The sequence below is a fragment of the Chanodichthys erythropterus genome, chromosome 7 (genome assembly GCF_024489055.1).
Source record: "Chanodichthys erythropterus isolate Z2021 chromosome 7, ASM2448905v1, whole genome shotgun sequence".
NCBI classification, from domain to species: Eukaryota; Metazoa; Chordata; class Actinopteri; order Cypriniformes; family Xenocyprididae; genus Chanodichthys; species Chanodichthys erythropterus.
Window position 1 is genome coordinate 44,341,026 of NC_090227.1, and position 26,479 is coordinate 44,367,504.

The following is a 26,479-nucleotide window of genomic DNA, read 5'->3' on the forward strand; positions in this document are numbered from 1 at the left end:
GTAAATATTTAACGCATTGATTTTTAATGCAGATTTAACACATGTAATACGCATGAAATACACATATTTAACGTGTTGTTGACGTGTTAAAATTCACGTGTTTTTGGCCCTTTTGGCCTTCCATACGTATTTTGCGTGTTGATGTGTTAAAATTCACGAGTTTTTGGCCCTTTTGGCCTTCCATATGAATTTTGTGTTAAAATTCACGTGTTCCATAGAAATCAATCAAAAATCACAGCCAATCAGAAGAGTGAGCTGGGAAAGATGCCTTTTATTGTGTTGCGTCAGGTTAGGACACGGTGTTACATAATTTTTTTGTGCTAACATTTTGAAAACATTATTAACGGTGCTCTAAGTGACGTCACGCGTTTTTAGGCCAAAACATTTTTTTGTCACATACAGCAAACATCTCTTCACTTTCCGCTAGCTGTCTGAACACACTGTAAAAAAATGCGGTCTCTGTAGTCGCCACAAGCTCCAAAAATAAAAACAAACTGGTGCAGTCTGGACCACTTAACATAATAAACATGCTCCAGCCAATAACCGACAAGAATGATTTTAAATGCGCGTTCGTGACTGCTTCAGGAAGCACGGATGGGAGGGGAGGAGGAGGAGGAGGAGGGAGGGTCTAGCTAGCCTCTGTTTTGTTTGACAACACTTCGAACGTCAACAGGAAGTTACTCCCCCCAGGATCACTTAGAGCACCTTTAAAGACCAAATAACTTTGAACGAACAAACGTTTCTTCATAACTTTGAGAGAACCTTTCCAGAACGTTCTGAGAACATTCCCTGGTGAGTGTTTGTGATGTGAATAAACTGACCAGTGAGCACTACATGTCTCCATCATCAAAACAGGGTTTTTAAGGCTTCTGTAGAGCTTAAAACTCAAGGAATGAACGCTTCGAGGAGACAATCATCTAATCTGATCCATCTGTGAGGATGTGGTGTGATTTCATACTTTGCCTGTTGTTGGTCTCAAACATGAGTCTCTTTTGCCCTCAAAACAAAAAAACTGCTCTCTTCAGTTGTAACTTAATCTGCTCAAATATTAAGTATTTTCCCCTGCAGAGTTTAAAAGGTTTAAGGATATTTGAGAAGGATTCCAGCCTGACAGCAGGTTTAATTAAACAGGATCAGAAAATCTCCACCACACAACGAGTCTCCATTCACACCCGCTGAGGAGAAATAACCACCCTGAACTGTTTTCTTCATGTTTTTACCTGCTAATCGTCGACATCACTGTTTCCTGTGAACCAATCAGATGTCAGGATTAGGTTTGGGGCTGAGCTGAAACAACACTGTCATCAATCTGTCATTTAACTTTGATTTGAGCTGTAGTTAAAGTTTGAGGACAAAAGATGTTGATTCAGGAGCACATTTGCACAGATTTCCTGGAGGTCCTTCAGTTCAAGCACCAGGCCAGATGAGTTCAGGACCTTGAGAAATACACTGCAAAATATGATGTTCTTCCTCAGTGTTTCTGTCGTTTTCCAGCACAAATATCCAAACATTCTTAAATCAAGATACATTCACTGGAGAAGAGAAATGACTGAAGATATTAAGTTCTGTTTACTGGAAAAAAATGCTCAAGATGAAGTTTGTGTTTAAAACAAGAACGAATATCTGCTAATAGAGTCAGAAAATGAGAAATCAAGATTATTTTCCGACTCCATTGGCAGATATTTGTTAAATAATAATAATTGTCACTAATAATATTCACTAAGCTTTCATTGCAAATACAAAAACATTTTCTGATTAAATAAAGCTGAACAACAAATTCATAAAGGTTTAAATTCAGGTCAATCAAAGTTTTTCACATTTTTCTTTTTAATAACTAGTCAAGTACAAAACATACATCAGTGCTCATGAAGGACCAAGTGGTTTGATTTTGACATTCAATATGGAGAAGCGACAGGCAATAAAGAGAAAGATCTGAAACACACTCTACACAAACGCTTGTGTCTGGAAATGAGTCGATTCTTCTCAGTTTTTGAAGAGAATCTCGAGCTGTTGACATGATTATAGAATGCGTTTTAACGCCACAGACATCTGAAGGAAACTCTACTGCACTGGAGACGAGGTTTGTCACATAACACACCTGGAATGTACCTCTGCTGAGTCTGTTTCCGACAGACTGGCTTCAATCAGGAGCACCATTACTGACGTCAGAGGAAGTTACTGGCCCACAGGAGGAAGTTCACTCAAATAAACACAGTGATGATGAGACGTGACGTACATTCAGGCTGTTAACTGTACCCTTACCATGCTTTTATTTATTGCCTCCTCATAAATTATCATTCAAAAGCTTAAACATTCAAAAATTCATCCTGTGAAACCGTTTTGAAAATACTTAACTACTTTAAAACCTTTCAGTAGGCTCCTCCCCCTAGTGGGCGGAGTCATGTTTGCACTATTTTATAATCAAATCCATTAATAAACTTGATAAAACACACATTTGTTAGAAAGGTCTGAGACTCAAAGTTCTATATTTGACATCTGTATTGTAACAGAAGTGATATATTAATTTATGACGCGTAAAAAACTCAATGTGTGTCGCCTGGTTATGGAAGCTTGTTTCCGCCACGGAATAAAACAATTTAAAAGCAATTCTGACTTTATATCTCACAATTCCGACTTTATATAACGCAATTCTGACTTTATATCACGCAATTCCGACTTTATATCACGCAATTCCGACTTTATAACTCACAATTCTGACTTTATATCACGCAATTCTGACTTTATATCACGCAATTCCGACTTTATATCTAGCAATTCCAACTTTATATCTAGCAATTCTGACTTTATATCACGCAATTCCGACTTTATAACTCACAATTCTGACTTTATATCACGCAATTCTGACTTTATATCACGCAATTCCGACTTTATATCACGCAATTCCGACTTTATAACTCACAATTCTGACTTTATATCACGCAATTCTGACTTTATATCACGCAATTCCGACTTTATATCTAGCAATTCCAACTTTATATCTAGCAATTCTGACTTTATATCACGCAATTCCGACTTTATAACACGCAATTCCGACTTTATATCTAGCAATTCTGACTTTATATCACGCAATTCTGACTTTATATCTAGCAATTCCAACTTTATATCTAGCAATTCTGACTTTATATCACGCAATTCTGACTTTATATCTAGCAATTCCAACTTTATATCTAGCAATTCTGACTTTATATCACGCAATTCCGACTTTATAACACGCAATTCCGACTTTATATCTCGCAATTCTGACTTTATATTTCGCAATTCCGACTTTATATCTAGCAATTCTGACTTTATATCACGCAATTCCGACTTTATAACACGCAATTCCGACTTTATATCTCGCAATTCTGACTTTATATTTCGCAATTCCGATTTTATATCACGCAATTCTGACTTTATATCATGCAATTCCGACTTTATATCATGCAATTCCGACTTTATATCTCGCAAATTCCGACTTTATATTTTGCAATTCTGAATAAAATGTTGTAATTACTTTTTTTTATTCAGTGGTGGAAACAAGCTTCCTAAACCTGGTGGCTATTTTTGGTACAGCGCCTAAACAAAATGTCACAGGAACCACAATTTTTGTGATATCAACTTCAAATTTGGAACTAGACATATGGCTTTGATTTTATAAATAGTACAGTACATTTGTTTTACAGTAAACTTTTTTCACTTCTGCAATAATCTTATCAGTGTCTTCTTTAAAAGAGACCAACTTTTTGTCAGCATTCATCTATTTAAGTTATAGTGCACTTTCATGTCTACGCTCAGAAGGGGAGGGGGTGGCAGGTAACAGGTTAAAACACCTCTGTGTTTATCACATGAAGTCAAAGTCTGTGATGTTTCTAGACGAGGGACGTCTGTCATTTGCTGTGCGTGAGCTGCTGGAGGCTCGTCTTTCTGAAAGCCTGTCTGTCTCTCATCTCCAGCACACAGTCTCTCACGAGCTCGGCGAAGAGCGACGGCCAGAGCTTCTGCAGCGCATCGGCCTTCACGCTGTGACCGGACGCTCTGTGAATCAGACCTCGCAGATACTGCTGCACCATCGCGGAGCGCTGCGTCGCGTCACCGCCGTCCTCCTGAGACACAGAGATCGGTTGAGATCCTGAATCGCTGACAGCATGTTATCTTTGTGTTAGTCTCACCTCTGGGCCGTCGGACACTCGGCTGGGATAGTTGAACAGCGCTCGGCTCAAACCGTCTCCCAGCTGTTTGCCATTCTCCTTTAGCTCCTCCGGACTCTGACCACTTCTCCGGCCGCGACCGTCCAGCAGGAACTGCAGCTGCCGCTTCCTACAGCCAGACAGACAAATGAGCGGCAGGAACATTAATTCTGATAATTAGAGGTGTTCTAAATGATTGAAACCTTCTTTAAAAACACGGCAAGACATAATTAGTAATTACACCCACTACTAATAAAATAAGGCATTTGAAGTCCATGCCAAAATAAAATAAAATAATAAAATATAAAATAAAACATAATGAAATAAAATAATCAAAAAATCTAATCTAAAATAAAATAAAAAATACTAAAATAAAATAATAAAATATTAAATTAAATTAAATCAAAAATAAATTAAAATAAAATAATAAAATATAACATTATAAAATAAAATAATCAAAAATCAAATAAAATCTAAAAGAAAATAAAAATAATAATAAAATAAAATAATAAAATATAAATTCAAATTAAATAAAAAAAATTAATAAAATAATAAAAGATAAAATAAAATAAAATATTTTAGAGCTTGGCAAAACTAGAAAAATCTATATTCATTATAAAAATACTCATGAAGTTGATTCATTTCTAAGACTTTTTCAGGGGCCAATTTCATAAACAGACGCTTTGTTAAAACTGTGCCTTAAGAACTAGTTTGACAAACCAGCAGTTTCCAAGGGTTAATTGGTCTTACTTTTCAGATTGACCTTTTTATGTAACTTACTAATAAAGGTATGACCAGTCATAAAATATAGATGACTAAATAATAAGATGTATTTGCATAAGTTTATGCAAAAAGAAGGTCTAAAAATAACACTCACAAACTCACACACACACATACACACACACACACACAACGCTTGTAGGATGGCAGCTGCCTTGTACATGCACTGGCCTGCCACACACTCACACACACACACACACACACACACACACACACACACACACACACACACACACACACACACACACACACACACACACACACACACACACACACACACACACACACACACACACACACACACACACACACACACAGGTATTCCACAAGCAGTTCACTCTTAAAAATAGAGGTTCCAAAAGGTTGTTTTCGCAGTGATGTCAAAGAAACGTTCAGCGATCAGTTCTTAAAACATCTTTTTCTTACTGTAAAGAACATTTTAATGATCTAAAGAAACTTTTTCCACTATAAAGAACCTTTGGTGCATTGAAAAGATTCCGTGGATGTTAAAGGTTCTTCATGGAACCATCGATGGCAATAAAGAACATTCTTAGAGTGTAAATCTGACCCGCACCTGGACTCCTCCAGCAGCAGCAGCAGACGACAGCGCGGCGTTTCTGTAGCAGCGACGTGACCCAGAGCCCCGAACATCCGCTCGGAGGCCATGATGTCATTCATAGTCACCTGAAACACAGAAGTATCATCACACAAACACACTCTTCATACACAAACGAACAGCGCTGACTGGCGCCGGCGAAGCTGCTCGGACCTCCGTGCCGTTGATCTTCTGCAGGTTGAGATGCTGGAGTCTGTAGATGAGGAAAGATCTCCAGAGCGTCAGTCCCACCACAGGATTCCCCTCCGGATGGACGCTGATCTGCTCCAGACGTCTGATCTGAGCCAGAGCCGCCAGCTGAGGAAGATGACTGATGCTCGTCTCCATGAACATCAGGTGCTGCGGCGGGAAACAGCATTATCACAGGAGTGTGTTAAAGAGGTCATGAGCTATTAAACCAGAATGTCCCTGATATAAGAGGTTTCTCTACAATAAAAACAAACCGCAAGTTTCACACCTAAAAGTTCCAGTTTGAAGAGCTCATATTATGTGTGCCCTTTTACAAAGTCTTGATGTTGGTCCTCTTTAAAAGTTTTTGTTTTCCACCCTTCTGAAATACCAGAATTTGAATAAAAGCAATTCTGACTTTATATCTCGCAATTCTGACTTCATATCTCGCAATTCTGACTTTATATCTCGCAATTCTGACTTCATATCTCGCAATTCTGACTTTATATCTCGCAATTCTGACTTTATATCTCGCAATTCTGACTTCATATCTCGCAATTCTGACTTTATATCTCGCAATTCTGACTTTATATCTTGCAATTCTGACTTCATATCTCGCAATTCTGACTTTATATCTCGCAATTCTGACTTTATATCTCGCAATTCTGACTTTATATCTCGCAATTCTGACTTCATATCTCGCAATTCTGACTTTATATCTCGCAATTCTGACTTTATATCTCGCAATTCTGACTTCATATCTCGCAATTCTGACTTTATATCTCGCAATTCTGACTTTATATCTCGCAATTCTGACTTTATATCTCGCAATTCTGACTTCATATCTCGCAATTCTGACTTTATATCTCGCAATTCTGACTTTATATCTCGCAATTCTGACTTTATATCTCGCAATTCTGACTTTATATCTCGCAATTCTGACTTCATATCTCGCAATTCTGACTTTATATCTCGCAATTCTGACTTTATATCTCGCAATTCTGACTTCATATCTCGCAATTCTGACTTTATATCTCGCAATTCTGACTTTATATCTCGCAATTCTGACTTTATATCTCGCAATTCTGACTTTATATCTCGCAATTCTGACTTTATATCTTGCAATTCTGACTTTATATCTCGCAATTCTGACTTCATATCTCGCAATTCTGACTTTATATCTCGCAATTCTGACTTTATATCTCGCAATTCTGACTTTATATCTCGCAATTCTGACTTTATATCTCGCAATTCTGACTTTATATCTCGCAATTCTGACTTTATATCTTGCAATTCTGACTTTATATCTCGCAATTCTGACTTCATATCTCGCAATTCTGACTTTATATCTCGCAATTCTGACTTTATATCTCGCAATTCTGACTTTATATCTCGCAATTCTGACTTTATATCTCGCAATTCTGACTTCATATCTCGCAATTCTGACTTTATATCTCGCAATTCTGACTTTATATCTCGCAATTCTGACTTTATATCTCGCAATTCTGACTTTATATCTCGCAATTCTGACTTTATATCTCGCAATTCTGACTTTATATCTCGCAATTCTGACTTCACATCTCGCAATTCTGACTTCACATCTCGCAATTCTGACTTCACATCTCGCAATTCTGACTTTATATCTCTCAATTCTGACTTTATATCTCGCAATTCTGACTTTATATCTCCCAATTCTGACTTTATATCACGCAATTCTGACTTTATATCATGCAATTCTGACTTTATATCTCCCAATTCTGACTTTATATCTCGCAATTCTGACTTTATATCTCGCAATTCTGACTTTATATCTCGCAATTCTGACTTTATATCTCGCAATTCTGACTTTATATCTCGCAATTCTGACTTTATATCTCGCAATTCTGACTTCACATCTCGCAATTCTGACTTCACATCTCGCAATTCTGACTTCACATCTCGCAATTCTGACTTTATATCTCGCAATTCTGACTTTATATCTCTCAATTCTTACTTTATATCTCGCAATTCTGACTATATCTCTCAATTCTGACTTTATATCGCGCAATTCTGACTTCATATCTCGCAATTCTGACTTTATATCTCGCAATTCTGACTTTATATCTCGCAATTCTGACTTCATATCTCGCAATTCTGACTTTATATCTCGCAATTCTGACTTTATATCTCGCAATTCTGACTTTATATCTCGCAATTCTGACTTTATATCTCGCAATTCTGACTTTATATCTCGCAATTCTGACTTTATATCTCGCAATTCTGACTTTATATCTTGCAATTCTGACTTTATATCTCGCAATTCTGACTTCATATCTCGCAATTCTGACTTCATATCTCGCAATTCTGACTTTATATCTCGCAATTCTGACTTTATATCTCGCAATTCTGACTTTATATCTCGCAAATCTGACTTCATATCTCGCAATTCTGACTTTATATCTCGCAATTCTGACTTTATATCTTGCAATTCTGACTTTATATCTCGCAATTCTGACTTCATATCTCGCAATTCTGACTTTATATCTCGCAATTCTGACTTTATATCTCGCAATTCTGACTTTATATCTCGCAATTCTGACTTTATATCTCTCAATTCTTACTTTATATCTCGCAATTCTGACTATATCTCTCAATTCTGACTTTATATCGCGCAATTCTGACTTTATATCTCGCAATTCTGACTTTATATCTCGCAATTCTGACTTTATATCTCGCAATTCTGACTATATCTCTCAATTCTGACTTTATATCTCGCAATTCTGACTATATCTCGCAATTCTGACTTTATATCTCGCAATTCTGACTTTATATCTCGCAATTCTGACTTTATATCTCGCAATTCTGACTTTATATCTCGCAATTCTGACTTTACATCTCGCAATTCTGACTTCACATCTCGCAATTCTGACTTCACATCTCGCAATTCTGACTTTATATCTCTCAATTCTGACTTTATATCTCGCAATTCTGACTTCACATCTCGCAATTCTGACTTTATATCTCGCAATTCTGACTTTATATCTCTCAATTCTTACTTTATATCTCGCAATTCTGACTATATCTCTCAATTCTGACTTTATATCGCGCAATTCTGACTTTATATCTCGCAATTCTGACTTTATATCTCGCAATTCTGACTTTATATCTCGCAATTCTGACTATATCTCTCAATTCTGACTTTATATCTCGCAATTCTGACTATATCTCGCAATTCTGACTTTATATCTCGCAATTCTGACTTTATATCTCGCAATTCTGACTTCATATCTCGCAATTCTGACTTTATATCTCGCAATTCTGACTTTATATCTAGCAATTCTGACTTCATATCTCGCAATTCTGACTTCATATCTCGCAATTCTGACTTTATATCTCGCAATTCTGACTTTATATCTCGCAATTCTGACTTTATATCTCGCAATTCTGACTTTATATCTCGCAATTCTGACTTCATATCTCGCAATTCTGACTTCATATCTCGCAATTCTGACTTTATATCTCGCAATTCTGACTTTATATCTCGCAATTCTGACTTCATATCTCGCAATTCTGACTTTATATCTCGCAATTCTGACTTTATATCTCGCAATTCTGACTTTATATCTCGCAATTCTGACTTTATATCTCGCAATTCTGACTTTATATCTCGCAATTCTGACTTCATATCTCGCAATTCTGACTTCATATCTCGCAATTCTGACTTTATATCTCGCAATTCTGACTTTATATCTCGCAATTCTGACTTTATATCTCGCAAATCTGACTTCATATCTCGCAATTCTGACTTTATATCTCGCAATTCTGACTTTATATCTTGCAATTCTGACTTTATATCTCGCAATTCTGACTTCATATCTCGCAATTCTGACTTTATATCTCGCAATTCTGACTTTATATCTCGCAATTCTGACTTTATATCTCGCAATTCTGACTTTATATCTCGCAATTCTGACTTTATATCTCGCAATTCTGACTTCACATCTCGCAATTCTGACTTTATATCTCACAATTCTGACTTTATATCTCGCAATTCTGACTTTATATCTCGCAATTCTGACTTTATATCTCGCAATTCTGACTTCACATTTCGCAATTCTGACTTCACATCTCGCAATTCTGACTTTATATCTCTCAATTCTGACTTTATATCTCGCAATTCTGACTTTACATCTCGCAATTCTGACTTTATATCTCGCAATTCTGACTTTATATCTCGCAATTCTGACTTTATATCTCGCAATTCTGACTTTATATCTCGCAATTCTGACTTCACATTTCGCAATTCTGACTTCACATCTCGCAATTCTGACTTTATATCTCAATTCTGACTTTATATCTCGCAATTCTGACTTCACATCTCGCAATTCTGACTTTATATCTCACAATTCTGACTTTATATCTCGCAATTCTGACTTTATATCTCGCAATTCTGACTTTATATCTCGCAATTCTGACTTCACATTTCGCAATTCTGACTTCACATCTCGCAATTCTGACTTTATATCTCTCAATTCTGACTTTATATCTCGCAATTCTGACTTTATATCTCGCAATTCTGACTTCACATCTCGCAATTCTGACTTTATATCTCACAATTCTGACTTTATATCTCGCAATTCTGACTTTATATCTCGCAATTCTGACTTCATATCTCGCAATTCTGACTTCACATTTCGCAATTCTGACTTCACATCTCGCAATTCTGACTTTATATCTCTCAATTCTGACTTTATATCTCGCAATTCTGACTTCACATCTCGCAATTCTGACTTTATATCTCGCAATTCTGACTTTATATCTCTCAATTCTTACTTTATATCTCGCAATTCTGACTTTATATCTCGCAATTCTGACTTTATTAGCCGAATTCTCTAATTTGTGATGTAGTAATTTTCCTCTACACACCCCATAACATGCATATGTAAATCTGCACCTCCAAAAACTGTGTACATCTCTCCAAAAGATCAAACTATTAGAAATGCATGGCTGAAGTTTATTTTGATTGAATCACAATGTTTCCCTGATGAAGTTCTCTCACAAAACTGATCTGAAAATCATTTCAAGACCAGATTAAAATCTATCTTCGTCAGAAGCTCGTCTCGGGTCTGATCCTCACCGTGAGGTTTGGGAATTTGAGGCGGATGCGCAGGAAGTTGGGAATGATGGAGTCGAAGTGTATGTAGCGGAAGGCGACGGTGGTGACGCTCGCGGCCGTCTGGACGCCCCAGCAGCGCTCCAGCGTCTCCAGGGCCCCGGGGCCGAACAGACGCAGCGTCTCTCCGTCCAGCTCGGCCAGGTGACTGTCAGACATGGACAGACTCTGAACACTCGGACCGCCGCCATCCTGCAGCCTGGAAACAGGACAGAGAAACCACATGAGGACGATTTTAGGGCGGTTCGTCCAGGAATGTCTCGGCCTCATTCTGAATATCCGGGAATCTCCGGCTCCAGTTACACAGGACTGTATGAATGATTTAAACTCTCTTGGCGAACATGTTTGGACAGAGTCTCTTCTGAGAGGAGTATTTGGACTCCGGCCCGCTTACATTCACTCCTGGCATGATGAGGTCGACAGAAGCCACGTCACGACAGATCTGATCCACTGAACCGCTCAATGTGCAGATAAAACACACTTAAACTGCATACACTTCTACTGTCCAGAAATACCACATGCTTTAATGGAATGGTTGGAAATAAAAAATCCAAAAAGTATTAATTAGGTTTAATCCATAAGTATGATCTCCATAAATTAAATCATTGTATTTGTGATTGACGGGTGAATAAAGTGTTGAATCAGTGAATCTACAGAAGCGTGACGCTCGGCAGCGCCGTTTCCAGCGCAGTTTGGTTAATTATAATTGGTTTAATTTTGAGAGGTTAATTCAGAGGGGAATAATGAGTTTTTAACGAGACGCATGTGATTCACGCTTTAATTCTCTGCCCACATAAAACACTCGAACATCAGACCTCTTTAATGGACTGACAGATTCAAGCTGCTCTTCTGCTGCAACACACACTGAGGATTTCACAAACTGAGCCGCCAAGAATCAGTGATTCACTGCTAATGGAGCTTATTAAAAACACACAAAAGATCATCGTGTGTCTTTAAACCGTCTCTTTAACCGTTTGTTCATTTCTGCATGAATAAAACTTTCATCAGCACTGATACAGTCTGCACACACACACACACACACACACACACACACACTACTGAACACAAACAGTGTGTTTGAAGTGAAAGCCAAGTGTGTCAGGATCAGTTTGTGTGTGTGTGTGTGCGAGCATGCTGGGAACACCACTGCAGCCATACAAAATAAAATAAACGATTTAAATATAATAAAAACTATAAATAAAACACTAATAATTAATTAAATAATAAAAAATAAAATAATTAATTAATTTAAAAATATATACAAATAAAAATGTAAAATTAAGATACATCATTTAAAAAATAAAAGCAATATAAATAAAACCTTAATTAATAATTCATTAAATCACAAAAATGTCAAATTAAACAAAATCATTTAAAAATATATAAAATAGATAAATAATTAAAAATATAAGCAATAAAAATAAAACAATTACTAATAATTAATCACAAAACTGTAAAATGAAAATTGTAAATCAAAATTATATTTTAATTAAAAAATATATACAAATAATGTATAATTTAATCAAAATAAAACAATTACTACAAATTAATTAAATCATAAAAATGTAAAATTAAAAAGAAATTTAAAAATATATACAAATAAATAATGTAAAATTAAAATAAATAATTTAAAAAATAAGAGCAATACAAATACAACAATAACTAATAATGAATTAAATCACAAAAATATAAAATTAAAATAAATAATTCAAAAATATAAAAAGTGTTAATTCAAATAGATAAATAATTAAAAATATATGCAATAAAAAAAATCAAATAATTACTTATTAATTAAATCACAAAAATGTAAAATTAAAAGAAAGAATTTAAAAATATATACTAAAAAAATGTCAAATTAAAATAATTTAAATAAAAACAATCAAAATAAAACACTAAAAATGAATTAAATCTTAAAAATGTAAAATTAAAATGAATAAGTTAACAATATATATGAATAAAACAAGTTAAATTAAAATACTAATAATGAATTAAATTACAAAAATGTTAAATTAAAAGAAATAATGTAAAATATATAGAAATAATGTAAAATTAAAAGAAATAAATAATTTACAAATAAAAACAAATCTTACTAAATCTTACTAAAAATGAATTAAATTAAAAAAATGTCAAGTCAAAAAGAAACCATTTAAAAATAAATAACAAATAATGTAAAATTACAATAAATAAATAAATAAAAATAAAAGCAATACAAATAAAACAACTAATAATTAATTAAATCACAAAAATGTCAAATTAAATGAAATCATTTAAAAATATATACAAATAAAAAGATAAATAATTTAAAAATATAAGCAATAAAAAAAAAAAAATACTAATAATTAATTATCACAAAAATGTTAAATTAAAATAATAAAAAAAATATATACAAATAAATAATGTAAAGTTTAAATAAACAAAAAAAATAAATAAATAAATAAAACACTGAGGATGCTACTGGAGAAACTGCAGGTAGAGCGTCAGTCGTGTCTGTGAAGAGGGCAGATGTACCTGGGGTCTCTGGGGCTGTTTGGGCGGCTGGCCGATCGTAACCTGCCGTCACTTCCTGCTGAGACTGTGAGCGGACTCAAGCGCCTGAGACAGAGAACCACAGCCGTCAAACGCGGCTCACACACTCACACACTCACACACACACACTGTGAGATGACCGTCACCTGGGCTCGTCCGGCGAAGTCTCCTGAGCGTTCCCATTGGTCTGCGCGGGGCTGTGGGCGGGGCTATTGTCTGGACTGACGTCTTCCTTTGAGCCGTTCTGCGCAGGAAGCTCAAGGCACGCTTTAAGCCCCTCCCACTGCTGCGCGGCATTCTGGATCGCCAGTCGACGCCTTTCCTGCGACGGAAGAAAGACCAGCTGCTTTAGATGGTTCCTGAGTGAAGCTACACATGCATTATGAGCTCTCAGTTTCACTGTCATTATTATTATTATGTATGCGTTACAGTAAATGAGAATCAGGGTCTTAATTGACACAATAATGTCAGTGGTCAGTTTTAATGAGATTCACTTATCTGGAGTGAGATCTACTTACTATTCATTAATTAAATCATTTAAAAAAAAATTAATTTCAATTTAAATTTAATTAAAATAAATTAATAATTACTAAATTAAAATAAAAAATATAATTAAAATGAATCTAAAAAAGAACAACTACACTTACTAAAATTAAATTATAAAAATGTAAAATTAAATAAAAAGGTCAAATTAAAATAAACCATTATTAATTATTAGTGAAAATAAAAACTGTAATAAAAATGAACAATCACACTTACTAATATTAAATTATAAAAATGTATAATTAAATAAATAAAAAAGTTTAAATTAAAATAAACAATTAATAATTAATGAAAATATATTGTTTTTAATTAATTAAATTATAAAAATGTAAATGTAAAATTAAACCATTAAAAAAGTGCAATAAAATTAAATGATAAATAAATTAAAATGAAAAATAATAATTTTTTAAAATATTTAAATTATAATTAAAATAAAATTAAATATAATTAAAATCTAAAAAGAACAATTACACTTACTACATTTAATTAAATCATAAAATGTAAAAAAATTTTTTTAAAAATCAAGTCGAAATAAAACACTAATTAAATTATAGATAATAATTAATAAAATGAGAACTTAATATAAATGATTTTGGAATAAAAACAATCCATATTAAACACCTACTAAAAATAAAATCAATAATGTAATAAAAATAAAATAAGTCAATTATTTAAAATATTTTATCATGTCATGTGACCATTAACTGACATCAGAGAACCGTGAACATAAGAATATATTGTTAAATTATTAAAAATGAACGTAACTGGCAGTTTTGCAGAGATTCACTCATCTGGAGCGTCTCTGAACCGTTATATATTCATCATAATTACAGCCTCGTGAGATCAATAACATTCTGGAGAAGATGTTTTTATGTTGCTTGACCTTCAGCTGCTCCTGGAGATCAAACACTGAATCCTGGGATTGAATGTGTCACAGATGTGACCGACTCATCCAGAGGCATTTGATTGGTTATGTGCAGATGTGTCAGAACGAGCTCCAAAACCCATCATGCACCAGGGCAGCAGCTGCCGCCAACAAACAGGGGACGAGTGTGTGTGTTTGCCACAGGAATTATCAGGCTTACATTACAAATCCAAAAGTGAGTTTGTGCTTCAAACAGTAAGTTTGTTTTCCTCTGAATTCAGTTGTTTGTTGTGTGTGTGTCGGGCTGAAGTGTGTGTTTGTACCTTGTGCGCAGCCAGTTTGTGACTCTCTTTCTTCTTCTCATCCTCCTTTCGTGCCGAAACACTCGCCGTGCGTCTCTCCTCCTCCTGCAGAACCATCAAACCGTCAGGACGCAATTAACACACACACACACACAGCAGATGAGCACACAAAGACATTGTGAAGTGTGTGTGTGGATCAGAGGATTATTTTCAGATGATGTGCCATCCGGCCCAGTTGTTTGCTTCCCAGCATGCATTGCAACAGTTTTGGAGGCTGGTACCGCAGCATTTGGAAAGAGATCAGGTGACACACTAGATCATCTGTCTTTTATAAACACCCAGTTAATACACTGAAAAATTAATACAGTTATTAAATATTATTTTTTCTGTAATGTAAATGCATTATTTATTTGTTTGTTTTTTTATTTTAATTTTAATATAATATATTTCTATATAATATAATTTTCATTTTTTTTGTATAAATTTATATTAATGAATATTTATTTTAATCTAATTTAATCAATTTATGAATAACTACCTAATCTTTTACATTTTAATCACATTTGTTATTATTTTATTTTATAATCTAATTTATTTATTATTTTTACATTTTTATATTTTTACAGTATATCTCTAGAGCACTGTCACTCCCCAAACTTCAATGTGAAAACCCCTAAACTTGATGATTTACTAATAAATAAATGACTATATAGAATAAAAATAAAATTATTACAGGCGATAAACTGCACTACTAAATAAACAATCTCTTTCCCTTTTCATGCATCTTTTAACATGTTTGATCCACAAGCTTTTGTATAAATCAGCTGCTGATCACAGATCAGTGTTTCTCTGGGCTTCAGAAGCCGATATTTTCCAATCAAAATCATCTAAATCAGCACTGGTGTTCCTCAGGGTTCTGTCTTGGGCCCTCTTCTATTCATTATTTACTTACTTCCTCTAGGTTATATTTTCAGGAAACATGGTATTCATTTTCATTGCTATGCTGATGGTCGATGGTTTCTCTAGATAAGACTCTTATTCCTCGTCTGGGATCATGTAGAGCTCTTTGAAGCTGCACTGAAACTGACATTTGGACCTTCAACCATTTGGGCTCCATTGAAGTCCACTATATGGAGAAAAATCCTGCAATGTTTTCCTCAAAAACCTTAATTTCTTTTCAACTGACAAAAGAAAGACATGAACACCTTGGATGACATGGAGGTGAAAAGTTTAAACCTCAACCTTGATATTCACAACAGAATCATACTCCATTATAATCATTGGAACGGATTGTTGATGTGTTTCCTATTGAAGCAGATCAAAGAGCTCGTCGCTGTTATTAATGAGTTTAGCCCTTTAGCTTGCATCACAACTGTGACATATTTCGTCAGAACAAACAAGTCATGATTATAACACACGTGTGAGAGACTCACTGTGACGCGCTTCATGTCGAGCAGCTGAAGGTGTGGCGAGCAGCAGCGGAGGAGCGTCTGTCTGTAGCATGACTCCAGCGCCACAGGATTCCCATCGACGCTCAGCTCACTCAGAGAGCGGCAGTCCCACAGACAGGCCAGCGCATCAAAACTACACACACAACACTGACGTCAACATCACACAACATCCACAACACATGCTGATCCTGTCATGTGCAACAGTCAGTTCTGGTTTCAGCCAGGAAGAAAGAATCGTTAACTGTCAAGTTACTTCCATCCGTATGCAAGCCCGTTTCTGCCATGGAATAAAAAAAGGTAATTACAACTTTTTATCATAAAAATATTTTACAATCCAGGCATACACTTTCATCCAGATTAAAATAAAAAAGGCAGAATTGCGAGATACAAACTCAATTAAAGGTGCAGTATGTAAGAATTCTGTCCGCTAGAAGGCTATTCAAAACAAAGACGTAGCTTGATGACGCCAAGTTTGAGAGCGGAATCTTGGGACATGTGGTCTCCACCTCAACGGACGGTGGAAATTAATAGGGATTGGACTCGGGCAGAAATCATGTTCATGGATGCGATTATTAACGTTACTGTAGTGTGAAGCAGAGCAGGAGCGAGTGTTGTGGAGCTGAACGAGGAGCTGGAGCGATTGATCAACACACGCCTCACGAGCAGCGGGACTTTTATTATGACACAGTCGCCGGCGCCGCTGCCGCTTTTCCGGTCATGAGTATGAGGTAACGCAGCTCTGTTTATCATATTAGATACATTTGAGAGTGTTGAAATGATGTTATAACGTTACTCTGTGCGTTCGCTCGGCGGCTGCTGTGAGACTCTGTTACACACTGCAGTAAGATAGATCCATTTTACAATATCAGATTAAATGCTGGATGATTGTGTTGATAAATGGCATGCAATTAAATTTAAAACATATTGTATGATGGAGAAAATGCTGCATTACTGTTACTAAAAATAAAGCTGCATCTGATTATGCTATGTTAGCTACTTCACAAAATAGTGTTTTTCTCTGAGGCATGGTAAAGCATCGCAAAAAATCAAGAAAATTAGATTTAAACAATAAGACTAAACGTGTTGAGCTATATAACAATAATTCATTTTCTGTCTATAAATATATCAAAACAGTTGTTCCCTTGTCTATTAAATCGTGTAAATATTAAAGCGTCTTTGGTGTTTCCATGGTTTCTACAAAATAAAACCGGAAACCAAGGGTAACGCGGGTATGACGCCATTGACAGGCGACTCCTCACATGTCCCAGAGCCTTGGGTAAAATTGCAATTTTCTCACAATTTACAAAGAGTTGCAAACATTTGAGATATTGTAAGTACTCAAGTGAACAAAATATATTACACTGGCCTAGTGGTTTTTGAATATTTTACCGAAAAAATCGTACATATTTCACCTTTAAGAGAAATAAACACAGATTTACTAGAAAAAGTCAGAATTACGAGATATAAACTCAGAATTATGAGAAAAAGTCAGTATTACGAGATATAAACTCAATTACGAAAAATAAACTCAGAATTACAAGAAATAAACTCAGAATTACGAGAAAAAGTCAGTATTACGAGGTATAAACTCAGAATTACAAGAAATAAAGTCAGAATTACGAGATATAAACTCAGAATTACGAGAAAAAGTCAGTATTGCGAGATATAAACTCAGAATTACAAGAAAAAGTCAGTATTGCGAGATATAAACTCAATTACGAAAAATAAACTCAGAATTACGAGAAATAAAGTCAGAATTACGAGTTATAAACTCAGAATTACGAGTTATAAACTCAGAATTACGAGAAAAAGTCAGTATTGCGAGATATAAAGTCAGAATTATGAGAAATAAAATCAGAATTACGAGAAATAAAGTCAGAATTACAAGAAAAAGTCAGTATTGCGAGATATAAACTCAATTACGAAAAATAAACTCAGAATTACGAGAAATAAACTCAGAATTACGAGAAATAAAGTCAGAATTACGAGAAATAAAGTCAGAATTACAGGAAAAAGTCAGTATTGCGAGATATAAACTCAGAATTACGAGATATAAAGTCAGAATTACAGGAAAAAGTCAGTATTGCGAGATATAAACTCAGAATTACGAGATATAAAGTCAGAATTACAAGAAAAAGTCAGTATTGCGAGATATAAACTCAATTACGAAAAATAAACTCAGAATTACGAGAAATAAAGTCAGTATTGCGAGATATAAACTCAGAATTACGAGATATAAAGTCAGAATTACAAGAAAAAGTCAGTATTGCGAGATATAAACTCAGAATTACGAAAAATAAACTCAGAATTACGAAAAATAAACTCAGAATTACGAGAAATAAAGTGCGAGATATAAACTCAGAATTACGAGATATAAAGTCGAGATGTCAGAATTACAGGAAAAAGTCAGTACTGCGAGATATAAACTCAGAATTACGAGATATAAAGTCAGAATTACAGAAAAAGTCAGTATTGCGAGATATAAACTCAATTACGGAAAATAAACTCAGAATTACAGTATTGCGAGATATAAACTCAGAATTACGAGATATAAAGTCAGAATTACAAGAAAAAGTCAGTATTGCGAGATATAAACTCAATTACGAAAAATAAACTCAGAATTACGAGAAATAAAGTCAGTATTGCGAGATATAAACTCAGAATTACGAGATATAAAGTCAGTATTACAAGGAAAAAGTCAGTATTGCGAGATATAAACTCAATTACGAAAAATAAACTCAGAATTACGAGAAATAAAGTCAGTATTGCGAGATATAAACTCAGAATTACGAGATATAAAGTCAGAATTACAAGAAAAAGTCAGTATTGCGAGATATAAACTCAGAATTACGAGATATAAAGTCAGAATTACAAGAAAAAGTCAGTATTGCGAGATATAAACTCAATTACGAAAAATAAACTCAGAATTACGAAAAATAAACTCAGAATTACGAGAAATAAAGTCAGAATTACGAGAAATAAAGTCAGAATTACAGGAAAAAGTCAGTATTGCGAGATATAAACTCAGAATTACGAGATATAAAGTCAGAATTACAAGAAAAAGTCAGTATTGCGAGATATAAACTCAATTACGAAAAATAAACTCAGAATTACGAGAAATAAAGTCAGTATTGCGAGATATAAACTCAGAATTACGAGATATAAAGTCAGAATTACAGGAAAAAGTCAGTACTGCGAGATATAAACTCAGAATTACGAGATATAAAGTCAGAATTACAGGAAAAAGTCAGTATTGCGAGATATAAACTCAATTACGGAAAATAAACTCAGAATTACGAGAAATAAACTCAGAATTACGAGAAATAAAGTCAGAATTACAAGAAAAAGTCAGTATTGCGAGATATAAACTCAATTACGAAAAATAAACTCAGAATTACGAGATATAAAGTCAGTATTGCGAGATATAAACTCAGAATTACGAGATATAAAGTCAGAATTACAAGAAAAAGTCAGTATTGCGAGATATAAACTCAATTACGAAAAATTATCTCAGAATTACGAGAAATAAAGTCAGAATTACAAGAAAAAGTCAGTATTGCGAGATATAAACTCAATTACGAAAAATAAACTCAGAATTACGAGAAATAAAGTCAGTATTGCGAGATATAAACTCAGAATTACGAGATATAAAGTCAGAATTACAAGAAAAAGTCAGTATTGCGAGATATAAACTCAATTACGAAAAATAAACTCAGAATTACGAGAAATAAAGTCAGTATTGCGAGATATAAACTCAGAATTACGAGATATAAAGTCAGAATTACAAGAAAAAGTCAGTATTGCGAGATATAAACTCAGAATTACGAGATATAAAGTCAGAATTACAAGAAAAAGTCAGTATTGCGAGATATAAACTCAATTACGAAAAATAAACTCAGAATTACGAAAAATAAACTCAGAATTACGAGAAATAAAGTCAGAATTACGAGAAATAAAGTCAGAATTACAGGAAAAAGTCAGTATTGCGAGATATAAACTCAGAAATACGAGATATAAAGTCAGAATTACAGGAAAAAGTCAGTATTGCGAGATATAAACTCAATTACGAAAAATAAACTCAGAATTACGAGAAATAAACTCAGAATTACGAGAAATAAAGTCAGAATTACAGAGAAAAAGTCAGTATTGCGAGATATAAACAGAAAAATAAACTACAGGAAATAAAGTCAGTATTGCGAGATATAAACTCAGAAATACGAGATATAAAGTCAGAATTACAGGAAAAAGTCAGTATTGCGAGATATAAACTCAGAATTACGAGATATAAAGTCAGAATTACAAGAAAAAGTCAGTATTGCGAGATATAAACTCAATTACGAAAAATAAACTCAGAATTACGAGAAATAAAGTCAGTATTGCGAGATATAAACTCAGAATTACGAGATATAAAGTCAGAATTACAAGAAAAAGTCAGTATTGCGAGATATAAACTCAATTACGAAAAATAAACTCAGAATTACGAGAAATAAAGTCAGTATTGCGAGATATAAACTCAGAATTACGAGATATAAAGTCAGAATTACAGGAAAAAGTCAGTACTGCGAGATATAAACTCAGAATTACGAGATATAAAGTCAGAATTACAGGAAAAAGTCAGTATTGCGAGATATAAACTCAATTACGAAAAATAAACTCAGAATTACGAGATATAAAGTCAGTATTGCGAGATATAAACTCAGAATTACGAGATATAAACTCAGAATTACAAGAAAAAGTCAGTATTGCGAGATATAAACTCAATTACGAAAAATTATCTCAGAATTACGAGAAATAAAGTCAGAATTACAAGAAAAAGTCAGTATTGCGAGATATAAACTCAATTACGAAAAATAAACTCAGAATTACGAGAAATAAAGTCAGTATTGCGAGATATAAACTCAGAATTACGAGATATAAAGTCAGAATTACAAGAAAAAGTCAGTATTGCGAGATATAAACTCAATTACGAAAAATAAACTCAGAATTACGAGAAATAAAGTCAGTATTGCGAGATATAAACTCAGAATTACGAGATATAAAGTCAGAATTACAAGAAAAAGTCAGTATTGCGAGATATAAACTCAGAATTACGAGATATAAAGTCAGAATTACAAGAAAAAGTCAGTATTGCGAGATATAAACTCAATTACGAAAAATAAACTCAGAATTACGAAAAATAAACTCAGAATTACGAGAAATAAAGTCAGAATTACGAGAAATAAAGTCAGAATTACAGGAAAAAGTCAGTATTGCGAGATATAAACTCAGAAATACGAGATATAAAGTCAGAATTACAGGAAAAAGTCAGTATTGCGAGATATAAACTCAGAATTACGAGATATAAAGTCAGAATTACAAGAAAAAGTCAGTATTGCGAGATATAAACTCAATTACGAAAAATAAACTCAGAATTACGAGAATTAAAGTCAGTATTGCGAGATATAAACTCAGAATTACGAGATATAAAGTCAGAATTACAAGAAAAAGTCAGTATTGCGAGATATAAACTCAATTACGAAAAATAAAGTCAGAATTACGAGAAATAAAGTCAGTATTGCGAGATATAAACTCAGAATTACGAGATATAAAGTCAGAATTACAGGAAAAAGTCAGTATTGCGAGATATAAACTCAATTACGAAAAATAAACTCAGAATTACGAGAAATAAACTCAGAATTACGAGAAATAAAGTCAGAATTACAAGAAAAAGTCAGTATTGCGAGATATAAACTCAATTACGAAAAATAAACTCAGAATTACGAGATATAAAGTCAGTATTGCAAGAAATAAAGTCAGAATTACAGGAAAAAGTCAGTATTGCGAGAAAGAAGTCAGAATTGTTTGATAGTCACAATTACTTTTTTTTTTTTTTTCATTTAATGGCTGAATTAATAAATAAACTTGTCTCAATTTTACATAGATGTTGATTGACCCCTGACCTTCAGTTAGCCCCGCCCACAGACCCTCACACACATGCAGGGCTGTGGATGCAGCAGTATGACACAGCAGGAATGAGGGAGAAACACCGGAGCGCTCGCCGTCACACCGCGGCACATCACGCACACGCTCACACAACCGCACAACCATCACAACACAATAAAAGACTAATTACTGAACAATGTTCCCATGGTAACAGAATCAGACACACTTGACTACGGTCCAAGCGCTTCCGCCCAAGTGTGTGTGTGTGTGTGTGTGTGTGCGTCGCACAGTTCTGCACTGCTGCAGTACGACGCGTCCTCAGACAGGACTAATGCTGCTCTTACCTGCTGATGCTGTTAGCACTGAGAAACACACGCTGCAGACGAGGAAGACGCTCCACACCCGTCTACAGACAAACAGAGAGACAGAGAGACAGAGAGGAGATGCAGCATCCCTCAGTCACCGGCACACTGATCACACACACACACACACACACTCACCGCTGCGGCTGAACACTGACGGGAGGGGCAGCGGAAGAGCAGGACAACTGCGGGGGAGGGAAGAGTGTGTGTGTGTGTGTGTGTGTGTGGAGATGCTCAGATTCAGCACACACACACAGGAAGTGATCAAAAGCAAAAGCTGTCAGTCATTGTTTTCAGCTGAAGGATTTTAACACAGAATCAGTGTGTTTATTGGGGTGTTGAGGACGGTTGCTGAAAAGCTAATAATTATTTATTAATAATTAATTATATTTGTGAGTCATTCTGAGATTAAGTTCAGTTCAACAACATATTCATGTGTTCTCTAATCTCAGTTAATGTAAGTGAATGAATTGAATATAGATTAAATTTGAATGATTAGCTTTTCATCAACTCTGACTCAACTCGAGAGACTCTCCAGTGACGGACTGACCACAGCCGTGATGCCGTTGTGTCGCAGGTTCAGTTCGGTCAGACTCTTCAAGCCCTGCAGATTCTCCACTCGAGTGATGCGGTTTCCTGATAGATTCAGCAGACGAAGCTTCGACAGACCAGACACGTTTTCAATCTGACAGATCTGAGGAGAGACAGACACTCAGATCACGACCTCAGACATCACTGAGACCTGAAGTTACACGGCAGTTCCACAATTAAAGGATTCGTTCAGTTCAGAATTCAAATTTCCTGATAATTTACTCTCCTCCATGTCATCCAAGATGTTCATGTCTTTCTTTCTTCGGTGGAAAAGAAATGAAGGAAAACATTGCAGGATTTTTCTCCATATAGTGGACTTCACTGGGGTTCATTTGGCCATTTGACCTTTCCAACATGATTACGTCATGCGTGGCGCATCACAGAGCAGTGCAAGACGAACATTTGTGGTTAAAAAGTATATAATTTTTTTTTTTTTTTTGAAAATGGCCGATGGTTTCTCTAGATGAGACTCTTATTCCTCGTCTGGGATCATGTAGAGCTCTTTGAAGCTGCACTGAAACTGACATTTGGACCTTCAACCCGTTGAACCCCAGTGAAGTCCACTATATGGAGAAAAATCCCTAAAAAACCTTCATTTCTTTTCCACTGAAGAAAGAAAGACATGAACATCTTGGATGACATAGAGGAGAGTAAATTATCAGGAAAATTTAATTCTGAACTGAACTAATCCTTTAAACTTAGTTGAAAGGCAACTTTTTGTAGAAACTAAATATGTAAGGAAGCCTCGGAGCAGGAGTAAAATCTGGAATAAGATCATGTTTTGTCTGACAGACGTCAATCCTTTAGATATTAATATTTTTATTCATCAAGGATGCATTAAATTGATCAAAACTGACAGTAAAGACATTTATAATGTTACAAAAGATTCTATTTCTGTTCATCACAGAATCCTGAAAAATCTGAACTGTTTTCAACATTGATAATAATCATAAATGTTTCTTGAGCAGCCAATCATCATATCAGAATGATTTCTGAAGGATCATGTGACACTGAAGACTGGAGTAATGATGCTGAAAATTCAGCTTTGATCACAGAAATAAATTATATTTTACTATATATTCACATAGAAAACAGCTGATTTACATTGTAATAATATTTCACAATTTTTACTGCATTTTTTATCAAATAAATGCAGCTTTGGAGAGCAGAAGACACTCTTTCAAAAACATTAAATAATAATAAAGTTTTCAACAGTAGATAAAAATCAATTTCGTTCATCATCAAGTATCATATTTCAGAAACTAAGTATCCAAGAAGAAACCAGAGTCAGAATGAAGGATTTGTGTGGAGGTTATAGTGAAATAAAACACACAACTGAGCCACAAATTGTTGTTCTTCAAAAGCAGTGAGGCGCTGAACCCCACACACATGATCAACACATGATCTAAACCACCCAAACTAGCACTTATCATGATTAAAACAGACTGACGCAGGAAATAAATGACAGACTGATGCTGGAAACGACCGATCCGCCTGAAAAACACCCTGATCTCCTCTCAGGAGCACAGCAGTGAGGGGGCGGAGCTACTTATGCACAGCATGATGAAACCACTAATCAACCAATCAGCATCCGCCTCCACAATGAGAAGGTTTAAAAACAGCAGGAACTGAGAGCTGTAGAGTACAGAACAACCTCGAAAGCTCAAATAACTTACATCAGGATCAGCTCTAATAAAAATATAATCATATACGAGATGTGTACCTGATTATTGTGTAAGTCCAGAACGTCGAGTTTGGTGAGGCCGTCCATATCACAGATCCTCTGGATTCTAGGACAAACATTCAGGATTGATCAGTGATTGATGTTGCATAAATACAGAAAATCAAAACGATGAGTGTGAAGAAGAGAAAAATCAGTGTGATTGTGTGCAGATATACTGGAAACACTGGACTGAAATCCCTCAGGAGAAACACTGAGACCGACCGGAGGAATGAGATCCGTGATAAATCTTCAGAGAGACAGACGGGCGTCTTCAGCTCATATTTCACCCCGACAACAACATAAGAAATCATATAATGCATAAATGAAGCCTATTTAAGATATTTGCTGCATAATTGCTATGAGATTTAATGCTGCTCAAAATTAACTTGATCTTCTTCTTTTAGGACTTTGATCACAGATAACATAAATATGTTCTAAGAACGTTTTTGTAACATTTCCATTAAGTTATAAAAATGTTATTTCTGAATGTTCAGTTTTTTAAATGTTTATTCTTGGTTGTGCAAACATTAAGGGAACATTCTATTTTATTATTCTCCAAACTTTATTTTGAATGTTTTCTGAACATTCTGAAGCTAAAACATTTAAAAAAATGCTCCATGAATGATGTATAAATAATGTTTTTGTGCTGTTTTGAGAACAATATTAAAGACCTGATAACTTTGAATGAACGTTCTATTAACGTTACTGGAAGAATGTTTGTTCATAAACCTTGCCACAACGTTCCCTGTTCGCAGGGATCTAGACATTTCCAAACATCAGAATGTTACTAATTCAATAAAACATACACGCTTTAGTTCTGATATCAAAGGCTGACAGTTTAATTGGAGTTCTGTTGGTTTTAAGAGCAGGGCGTGAGCATTCCTGTGAGATTACACTTCTACAAACAAGAAGAAAGTGTGTGTTTGTGACCCGGCAGCCCACACACACACACACACACACGCACCGGTTCTTCCCGAGCAGCAGCACACGCAGAGAGCTGAGGGCGGAGATGCCAGACATGTCAATCAAGCGGTTGTCATGGAGATCGAGGAACACCAGGTGCCGCAGGTGAACCAGGTCCTGCAGGTGTGAGATGAGGTTGTGCTGCATGTTGAGGAGACGCAGTTTTTCACTCCCGTCCAGATCAGGGATCGACGTCAAACCGCGCCTGCAGGAAAGATCACGGATCATCAGTCGACAACTAATCACTGTCTTAATCATCATATAATGTCACTGCATCTGCAGAATGCCCTTTTTCTTGAGCGAGACTCTCCTGCCCCCTGCTGGTGTG

General features: G+C 35.0%; 1 protein-coding gene across 2 annotated transcripts in view; it reads right to left on the reverse strand.

Annotated features, from left to right (window-relative positions):
- Window positions 1-1,867: 1,867 nt before the first annotated feature.
- Window positions 1,868-26,479, reverse strand: part of LOC137023505 (leucine-rich repeat-containing protein 49) — a 45,756-nt gene continuing 21,144 nt past the window's right edge. For both annotated transcript variants that reach the window (XM_067390687.1, XM_067390686.1), the window contains exons 6-18: window positions 26,153-26,356; window positions 25,189-25,255; window positions 23,425-23,568; window positions 22,857-22,918; window positions 16,573-16,723; window positions 15,161-15,244; window positions 13,576-13,751; window positions 13,412-13,495; window positions 10,868-11,102; window positions 5,737-5,922; window positions 5,542-5,651; window positions 4,170-4,317; window positions 1,868-4,103 (exon numbers count right to left, since the gene is read on the reverse strand). In XM_067390687.1, the coding sequence (XP_067246788.1) occupies window positions 3,888-4,103; window positions 4,170-4,317; window positions 5,542-5,651; window positions 5,737-5,922; window positions 10,868-11,102; window positions 13,412-13,495; window positions 13,576-13,751; window positions 15,161-15,244; window positions 16,573-16,723; window positions 22,857-22,918; window positions 23,425-23,568; window positions 25,189-25,255; window positions 26,153-26,356 (1,867 nt within the window). In that variant the 3' untranslated portion in view covers window positions 1,868-3,887. The remainder of the gene's footprint in view (window positions 4,104-4,169; window positions 4,318-5,541; window positions 5,652-5,736; window positions 5,923-10,867; window positions 11,103-13,411; window positions 13,496-13,575; window positions 13,752-15,160; window positions 15,245-16,572; window positions 16,724-22,856; window positions 22,919-23,424; window positions 23,569-25,188; window positions 25,256-26,152; window positions 26,357-26,479) is intronic.